The sequence below is a fragment of the Ciconia boyciana genome, chromosome 2 (assembly GCF_034638445.1).
Source record: "Ciconia boyciana chromosome 2, ASM3463844v1, whole genome shotgun sequence".
NCBI lineage: Eukaryota > Metazoa > Chordata > Aves > Ciconiiformes > Ciconiidae > Ciconia > Ciconia boyciana.
The window spans coordinates 168,004,712-168,014,679 of NC_132935.1; the positions used below are offsets into that span (position 1 = coordinate 168,004,712).

Consider the following 9,968-nt stretch of genomic DNA (forward strand, 5'->3'; position numbering starts at 1 on the left):
CCTTGTTTTTCCTATTTGGTCAGCGCGAGGCAAGCGCTTTTTTGTGGCCACGTCTCCGTGCAACCCCCACAGCGCAGCTCTGCAGCCACGTTAAACTCTGTGGTTCTGCAGAGCACATTCTCCCTTGATCGACTTTTTGCTGTGACTAAATGCTAGGGCAAAAGGATCGAAAGGCACTAGAGGCTGATATGGCTTCATGAAAAGTAAAATAAATAGAGATTAAGCCTGCGCGAGACTGAAACGCTGTCCTGGGAGCAGGATGCCACAGGCTGGGGACAGGATTAGGGCTCTGCAGAAGAGCCACCCCTTCAAGATTTGTGATCCTGGTGGGCCCGCAGCCAGCCTGGAGGCTTCCTGGTCATATCCCTGGAGAACCGGGCTCTGCAGCCTGCCACAGGCCCGTGGAGATGAGCCTCAGACCGAAACATCCCACAGGGCAGAGCTTCGTGGCTGCTGGCTCAGCCAGCCTGCTGAGTCCCCGTGCATCGAGGCAGCGTGCTGGAAATACAGAAACTGCTCGAGTTCAAGGAGGTCTCTAGGCTAAACAGACACCGTCTCGTCCCAGAGCACTTCTCCTGCGTGGCTTCAGGCTTTCACCAGCACAGAAACAGGCTGCACCTCCGAAACAGAAAACATTATCTGCTTTCTGGATGTTACACACACAGAAGGGAGACAGAAGCTTAAACCCAGAGCGTTCGGTGTTGCTCTTCACAACACAGCTAACAAAGGCTGCAGGGTCAGGGATGCCTCACGCTTTTATCTGGGGCTGGAACTAGACTTGTGTTGGGTCAGGGCTTCTGTCATGGAAAGTTTTACGCAGTGCAAGTTACACTTTTGAAAGCTGGTATCATTACTTCAGCCAGCGCCTTGTGCAAGGGAGGCAGTTTTAGGAAGCTTTAGCTCTGTCTGCCATTCTCTAACCAAACAGCAAAGCCAGTATTTACCCAATTACATGGCAGAGTTATTTTGTACCGAGCAAAACCCACGACAGCAAAACTATTTCGACAAAGGCATGCGAGCCCAGGAAAAGTCTGTGTTACATTAAGCGCTGCTGCAGGATCCGTCCTTTCCCATGCCAGCCTCCGCAGCAAAGCAGCAGCTTGGTGTACAATGAAGGTTACCAGAGGCTGAAGGTCCAAAGTGGGACCATTAGCTTCCATGGTTGTGAAGCCTGAACCCCGAATAAGTGACCCCTCTCATCCCCCAGCCCCAAGCCATGACCACCACGTGCCCTGGATGAGCTCCCCAGAGAGACGATCCCCCAGCAATGCCCCTTGCCACCAGCCTGACTCCCTCACGCTGCTCCATCCTCAAAACCCATAGGAGCCACAACCAGGACGTGCACGGAGATGGAAAGCAGCAGGGGTAGAGACCCCTAGATAGCAAGAAGCAGCAGCAGGCAGGGTGCTCTCCCTCTGCTTCCCGTGACCACCCAGGAGAAGACGAACACGTTGAAGCCGCACGTGAGCATCAACCAGAGCTTTCAGAAGAGCCATCTCCCCAGCCTCGGAGGAGACGCCTCACTACCAAGCTGGTGCTCTGTTTGGTCAAGTATTTCTGCACATCCTTTCGCAGGTGGAAGCAAATACAAACCAAACACACCCTCAGTAGCTGCTGGGAGCCAGAGCGGCCAACGCAGGGCATCCGATTAACACAGGTCATGGCCAGCTGGAAGGCGTTTCCTATAGCTGGAAGTCTGGATACTGCTGTGACTCTGAGGCAGAGCTTTGTCCTCCCCAGTGCCTCCCATCTCAGGGAACTCGTCTCCAGTCACAGCTGCTATTCACGTCCCGGTGCCAGCCGGCACCAGGGAGGACACAAGGATGCACAGGAAAAGGGAGGAGGAGCTGGGAGCTCCTGCCGAGGCAGAGCCGGTCAGGATCAGAAAGTCTGTCTTCGTGGTGGGATGGACATCAGACCCCAGGAACCTGCACTGGTCCTTTGGAAAAGGGCCACCAGTGAGGTGGAAACATTTACTGAAAATATCAGTTATGCAAGGGTAGAAACAAGGACAAGAACAGAAAGTTTCAGGTTTGTCTGCGGCCAAGCAGCTGGGCAAAGGCAGAGCCTGGGCAGTATCCGGAGCAAGGCAGGCAGCACGCTCCCCACCTCACGTACCCAGCAGACTCTCACCTGCTTCCACCCAGGAAGACACCACGTTTCTTGGAATCACCACCCTGATGCCAAGCTCTGATCCGCCCATCTCACGGGGACGGGGGAAGACTGGGAAAGCCAGGAAGGTGCTCAGGATGGGGTGACCACAGGCCCAGAGGAGCTGCGTAACTCAGACCAAGCCTCCTTCAGCCTGGACAAGCAGCAGCCCCGAGGAGATGCCACGCGCAGACCCCTGTAAGTCAGCACGGTGGATGTATTTATAACGCTGATAGAGATGACCTGCTCACCGCCTCTCCCAGTTCAAGATGGGGGAAGCGACGCTATCCTCAGCAGGGTCAGCCCAAGGATGAAGGAGCCATGCTGCTGCCCAACAGCACGCCACGGAGAACCTGCTGCGGGACAGGGTGGGAGCCTGGTCTGCAGAGCAGCTCGTGAACCTCAAAGGTCAGCTACAAACACAGCACCGGCTCAGTAGGTCCCCGATCGGAGGGGCGAAGCAAACTGGGAATGCATCCCTGTTCCCAGCCGCTGTGCTGGTGCCTGCTGACGGCCCTTACTGGTTTTAGGGACAGCCTCCCTCATCTCGAGGCAGACCACGGCCCTGACAGCAGACCCTCTTATCTAGTGGCCGCTCACCAGCGGAAAGGGCTGTCCTGCTCCCACCACGGCACACGCCAGGCAGCGTAGGAAGCCGGGCAGGCAGAAGACGAGCCCTGGAGCCAGCGCCAAGGATGCGGCAGGAGCTGGGGTGGAGGGAAGCAGGGCTGCCCCTCCCAGCCGCCTCACCACCACAGGTCACTGCCCTTGGCCGCACGAACCCCAGGCGTCCTGTGTTCGACCGAGTCAAGCGCCGGGTCTCAAGTGGCCTCTCAAGCTTCCAGTGTCCCTATTTTGGGGACGTGCATTGTGTTTGAGACATGCCTGTGTTTCCTCCCCAGCCCGCCCCGAGGCCCGGAGCAGCAGTACACCACTGCAGCCACACGACTACCGAACACACAGGATGATCCCACCTACCACGAGAGTCCTAAGGTCATCCAGATACGAGCAGGGCAGTAAGGACAGCCCTGCCATAGCACTCAAACCCTGGTCATCCTCAGGATAAGCTCCTCCTGAGCAAGCACCGTGCGAGGTGTGCTCCAAACCCACCTACACCCGCAGCTCCGTGCCCATCTACAGCCGCTCTCGGCCCTCCAGCCAGGAGGTGTAGACCTAAGACCAGGAGAGGGGCTGCTGGAGATGTCCCATGCCACCGTTGCCATCACCTCCAGCAGCTGAGACCCCAAAGCTGGAAGAGGTCACCCACCACGCAAGGAGAGCACCCCAACAGCACCCCAGACCTCTGGGAACAAAGCTCCATGCTGCAGGGCAACACCAACACATTTTTCCAGAGTCCTCCAGTCCCTCCTGACACCATAGGTCCTCGCTCTGCCCCAGACGAGGAGGAGGGTCTCCAAACAGGGCACGGACGAGGCTAAAACACACCCTACAAGGAGACAAACTCGCACGGAATTTCAGCTGGGCGAGTCTCAACTTCCACAGGCCTCGCTCAAGAAGCACAGTTAAGCTTAATTTCTGAAGTAACCGTTTTAAAATTGCCCCTTGCTGCAAGTTGGGGAAGTACAGTTGTGTGGCACCACAAGGTCCACCAGAACCGTCCAAACCTTCGTGCCAAGCAGCTGAGGTTCAGCAGCATCAAGAGGAAGATGCCACCACCCAGAGCGGGGCACAAGACCTGCTCTGTTTGAGGCCAGCACACCAGAGCCCCATCTCTCCTGCCCCTTTCCTCCCCAGCCAGCTTTTACCCCCCACTTCCCCCTTCTCTGGACTTCAAGCCTAACCCCAGGATGATCCCACCTCCATTCAGCCTCTGCTCCTCATATTCCAGAAGATTTTTTGGCTTCCTCCGGAGGCAGGAGGAAGCACTGAGAAAAGAAAAAGAGCAACTCCCTGCTCGTAACTGGGCCGAGGCCAAAAGCAGCCAAGAACAACGAGGACGGGATTGTCCCGCTGAGCCCCGCAGCAAGCCAAGCACCGGCAGTTCAAAGGAGAGCAGCTGCTAAAACCCAGTCTAGCGGGTCAGCCGGCTTCCCTACGAAGACTTAGATCATGAGACGGCTCTCACATCGAAAAGCCCGTTTCCGAACTCAGAGACCATCCCTTCAGAGGGAACAGGGACGCCAAATTTACTCCTTATTGAGCTGCTGAACGTAGGCAGATATTTTAAGTGCGATTAGGGAAACGCTGAGTTGCACTTGGGAGTTTTCCCAAGCTCTGTCTGAAACAGCACCGGGATTTGTAACTGCGACCATTAAGGTTTAACAGGACGAGCAATGGAAACCCAGAGGGTGTCCGAGAGCTGTATCACAAATCTTTGGTTGTTCTCACCTGCACGAGCCCCAGCCAGGCTTGCACAAAGCAGCGCAGCAGAGAGGTCAAATATTAGCCACTTCAGACGAGTCTGTTGTCTGGAAATGCCACCTAAGGTACACAGCAAGTGATGTTCTAGCTACAGAGGAAGACCGGAGACTGCTCTCTGAGCAGGAGAGCCAAGGGCAGCCTCGTAAATGCTGTTCTGGCTGAGCTCACCCAGCTTCGCAGCAGCCAAAGTGCCCAGGCATTTGGATTAAAGCACAGAGCAGGAAGGGCAGCGCCTCGACCAGCAATTCACAAGACATCCGTGTCTGCTTCAGAAGCCTGATGCATCTTGAGGCTTGGCGAGAGGGGTCTCGAGAGGATTTCTCACAGCCGGACCCTACTTCTACTTTGAACCACATTATTTTAATCAGCACAAACACTTCAAGCTAGATCTGTCCATGAGGGGAGCTCAGAAGCCAGGCTCCCGTTTTAAGAACACCAGGTGCCCCCCACACCAGTGCCAGGCTGGAAGAGGCAGCGGTTTGCAGCATGCCAAGCTGTCCCCCAACGCCCAGACGGCGGTGCCGGCAGGCCAAACTGCACCGCCCATCGATGCCGCGGCAAGGGACAAGGGCAGCCGGCCTCACCCCGGCCAAGCCCTTCCCGCGATTGAAGCCCAGCCCTCCGATTTCCTCCCCCTCCACCGGCTCCCCACCATCAGGGCAGTGCACCAACCCTGCTCATTCACGAGCACGGCAGACGCCTGGGCAGCTCCTGCTGCATTTCCACCACGAGTCACATCTGCTCAGGAGTCACGGCGTGAGGCCGGGGACAAGGGACACGCCGGGAGCAGAGGAGAAGGCGGCAGCACTCACCGCACCTCCTGGGACTGTAGACTCTGCGGTTACTCTGGAAGAAGGACTTCAGATTACAGCTCGGACTCCTGCACGGGTACAGAGATCAGAGAAAGGGGCTAAATACCCCTCGGCGTACCCTCAGCGCAACCTCCCTCAGCACAGCTTTGGAGCAAGGCGTGAAGTGACCAGACACCACGCCAGACCGTGATAGCTGGAGATTTATCACAAGGAGTCACAGCCTGCCCGAGAAATTTACTCATCCCAAAGGGGCTGGGGATCAGGTCACGGCTGCTGCATCAGGTCTTGGAACAGACGAGAGCAACGGGTGACAAGCAGCCTACAGGAACGCTCTTCCCACAGCCTAGGCTCCATACGCAAAGCGGTGTAGGGTCTGAGTAGATGCGTGCTTTCATTAGCCTAAAAGCCTCCCAATGAGCTAAAAATATAGATACTGCGTTCACTGAAGTGACCTAAATAAGTGAAGTCATGGAAGAACCATTCCTGCAGCAAGAGCCTCAGACAGGAAGATGGGCGAGGGGCTTGGGAAAGCCCGGCGGTTATTCCGGCATGAACAAGCTGGATATTCAGGACAGCAAAGGAAGCTCAAGTGACTTGTCCTGCAAGCAGAAACTCCTGCAAAGCTGTGACTTCAAGCTCAGCCCCTCAATACTTTTTATATTAAGGCTGGGCACTCACCCAGCTTCAAGAAGAACCGGCTTTATTTCAGCGATTTAATAACCACCTCGTTTCCCCCCCAGAAGCTTCTCGGCTTTCCATTCCCTCCCACAGAGACCAGCGCAGAAGACGACCCTGCTGCCCAAGTCCTCTGGCATGGAGTGAAGCACACTTCGGAGTTACAAGCTCAGTTTTGGCAGACGTTTCCCAATGATCTGCACAAGAAGGAATTGCTGGACTGGCCAATATTCTCAATATTAACCGGCATTTAAAGCCACAAAGAATTCAGTGCCACAGATCAGGATCAGCTTTACGAGGAAGATCTGGCAACTGCTGAAGCAGCTGTTGTAAGAAGCCTCAGACTTCACGCAGAAGCAGCTCAATTCACCCCCGGGAAGAGGCGAAGCGAACCGATGTCAGAGATCTAGGGCATATCCGAGCTGGAAGAGTTAGGAATTTTTATGCCACCCACAGAGAATTACTTTGGAAAAAGCACGCGAGCACTTCGTGCTGGATCACCTGCAGCAGCCTGGCAGCCATCCTACAGATCTGAGATGTTTTAAGAACCTTTGCGACAGACACCAGCAGGAAAATCCTCTCTACAGGCAAACAGCAGCCAAGGTAGCCAAGAAATCTGCCTCCGTCTTCCCTCCACACCTTCTCTTCCAGGAAGGAGCACGCCAGGAACATCCATACTTGCCCGAGGCTCCCAGGCGCGAGACCAACTGCTCTCCAGCTCCAGGCAGGTTCCCACGGCCGAGCTGACTGCACCGGCAAACACCGAGGAAGCTCGCGGCACAACCAGAGCCAACGTGCTCCGAATCGATCCGTCCTTCCTCGCAGTATTAGTGAGAAACGGGTGTTTTATCCCAAACCTGTTTAAGACACAGCTCTCGCGACCACAGCCAAAAGTGGGCTGGATGTGCTCCGCCTGGTTGGGATAACCTCGTTGGTGTGAGCCGGGGAACGCAAGTTCCTGGCAGGATTTCCAGGGCTCCAGTTTAACAAGTACATGCTTTGTCTAAAGCTAGAGTTAGTCCCAAAGCAGGGCTGGGATTTTCTCCCTAGTCCTGACCAAACCTGCCCTAATACCCCTTCGGAGCAGGGCTAAAAAAACTCAATTACCCTGTTTCAGCCCGTAATGCTGCTGGCTGAGGGCCCAGCACCTGCCTTCTGGAACGATCCGCAGCGTGTAAAAAATGGAAAGAAGAGTTTTTCCCTGCAGCTGGGAACCTCTGTGGCACAGTGGATGAGTACACCCATCTCCATAGCCAAATTAACCCCGTTTGATAGTGGTCCAAGCTCAGAAGAGCCACAGGCGCCTGCTCCAAGGGTTAATTAACTACCACGACGATGGAAAACCTGCACCGAGGAAACTCCATAGGCCCACGGCTCAGCCCAGGAGATGCCATCCCTGTTCCCCAGCTGCAGCCCCACTCCTGCAGGGCTCGGTGAGCTCCTCGTCCATCGGGATCACCTACAACGCAGCAGGGACGGGGACTGGAGCAGCCAGTTCTGGGGTCACCAGTACACGAGAGACTGGAACGTGCAGGAGCAGACCCAGGGAAATGGCTGGGAAGAGGTTTTAGGGATCAGAGCATCTATCACCTGAGGAGAGGCTGGGAGAGGTGGGATCATCCAGCCTGGAGAAGAGGAGGTTTGGGGGATGACATCAACATGTACAAGGACCTGGTGGGGGAGGAAAGAAGAATCCAGACTCTTCCCAGTGACAGGACACAGGAGAAGAGGCACAAACTGGAATGCAACAAATCCTGCTCAAATATAAGAAAAAACCCCCCAACAACTTCCTTTAGGGTGACGGATGAACACGGAACAGGTTGCCCAGATAGATTACGGAGTCTTCATCCTCGGAAATACTCAAAACCCAACCGGACAGAGTCTGCTCCCAGCAGAAGGCTGGATTAGGCCATCTCCAGAGGTCCCTGCCACCTCAGCCATCCCGAGGATCCACCACCAAGGAGCTGGCTGCTGCTTCTTGCGCTAAAAGCGCCTGGACAGCAGCACAAAGATCCCAGATTACACCGGCCGGTACAACAGGACACATCTCTCCGGCCAAGCCGGTCACACACAAGCAAGCAGCGTGTCCAGACAGCACCGTTTCCTAAGGCAAAAAAACCCCTAGATTTTTCCCAAATAGCAGAAAAATGGTTTTCAGCAGAGACAAAAGCCAATCCCACTTCTACAAGCTATCACTTTAGTCTACGTATTTTAGTTGCGCACCGCTTCCAGCCCTGCAGTCGCTGCCTACCGCAAAGAACGGGCATTTCCTTACATCTAAAGTTACTCTACAATTATCCACGGCCCCAGGAGCGAGCAGCTGGAGTTGTTTCATCTTGAAAGCAGGAACATGGCACATCCAGGTGAATAATTTCTCTTCCTACCTGTGCTGCTGATCCTGCCACACCGCACACGGGTCACCAGACATCGCAAGGGGATGTCGGTGGTTTTACTTTCCAGCTGCGAGACGTCTGTCCGATAACTCCACCAAAAAAAAAGCCCATTCAGTATTTCTAATTCTGCGAGTATTCCGATCACTTCAAACCCGTTTCAGCAGGAGACTCTGCTGCCACCTTCTGAGATCGCCGTTACTGCAGGTGCCCCCAAAACGACTAAAAATAGCTTGTTTCCCCCCCAGTTATGTCATCAAACCAAGGGAAGGGTTTCTTTGGCAAAGAAAGAGCCAACCCCCCCGCTCTCTGCGAGCGTCCCAGCCTCAGCCTTCAGCTCGAGCTTCACCTCCCCCACGCGACATAAAAATAGGTTTAAACAAGAGAAACTGGAGCAGCCCGCTTGCAGTCAACGCAGACGGAGCTTGCTGACCTTTGAGGCGCTTACAGCGCAGTAGTCCTGACTATGGCTGACTCGATATATATATACACATAGAGAAAGCAGATGCATACGCGTACGGCATTCCCAGTTTAGCACCACAATCAGCGGACAAGCCCATCCAGCGCTGATATAGAACGCGTTTTAAGACATGTCATTAACTGTTCATCTCATTCGCAGCCTGGGGAGAGAAGCAGAAGGGTAAATCAGCCCCGATCAGTGTCAGGACACCGGCAGAGCAGTGGGAGCGGACCCGTACCGTGGCTGAAGCACAGAGGCCGTGGCAGCGCTCCCCCCGAGCCCCACATTCACAGAGAGAAGTTTTTTAGTGGGGGAAGAGAAGCCCCAGCCCTCGGAGCAGGCACACCAACGGGGAGACGCTCGGCTCGGACGGGGGCGAGCCTGAAGCCGCCACAGGGAGGAGGCCAGGCTCGAGAAGCCAAAAGAGGCTCCAGCCACCACTGGGAAGGCTTCAGGACCACGGGCCGTGGGCCACAGCGGGCCCGGCCGGCCAGGGCCTACGGCATGGGGCAGCCCCCAGGCCCGGGGGTGAGGGAGGGCCGCTCTCCCGGGGGCACAGCGGGGCCCACCGGCGGCCCCTCCGCCCCAGGGCGGCCCCACGGCGGCGAGGAGCCCCGAGGCCAGCCAGCTCTCACCTTCTTGCCTTTCTTGCCCTCCTCCTCCATGTCTCCGGCGGCGGCGGCCCCGGCCCCCCCCGGGGCATCCCCGCAGCGGCCGTGCTCGCCCGGCCTCAGTGCGCGGCGGGGCCCAGCAGCCCGGCCTCACTGCCCGGCGGCGGCCATGGCCCGCCCAGCTCCCGCTCCCGGCCGCGGCCCGCCCGGAGCCGCCTCAGCGCCACCAACAACTTTTCAATCCTGCCGCCATCTTGGGCGGCGGCTTCCCGGCGTGCACCGCGCCCCGCCCTCCGCCCGGAGGACTGACGTCAGTCCTCCCCGGCCGCGCGGGGCGGAGAGCCGCACTGCGCATGCGCCCACCCCTCCGCCGGGACGGCTCGGCCCCGCCCACCCTCTCTAGCCCCGCCCTCCACCTGAACGACCGTACAGGCAGGCATGGTGCCCCCGCCCACCCACCTAGCCCCGCCCACTGCGCGGGCAGGCT

General features: G+C 56.8%; 1 protein-coding gene across 1 annotated transcript in view; it reads right to left on the reverse strand.

The window, feature by feature from the left end:
- CCM2 (CCM2 scaffold protein) overlaps positions 1-9,756 on the reverse strand; it is a 39,013-nt gene extending 29,257 nt beyond the window's left edge. Inside the window, exon 1 of the mRNA XM_072854911.1 lies at positions 9,506-9,756. Within this exon, the coding sequence (XP_072711012.1) occupies positions 9,506-9,535 (30 nt within the window). The 5' untranslated portion in view covers positions 9,536-9,756. The remainder of the gene's footprint in view (positions 1-9,505) is intronic.
- Between the last annotated feature and the right edge of the window lie 212 nt (positions 9,757-9,968).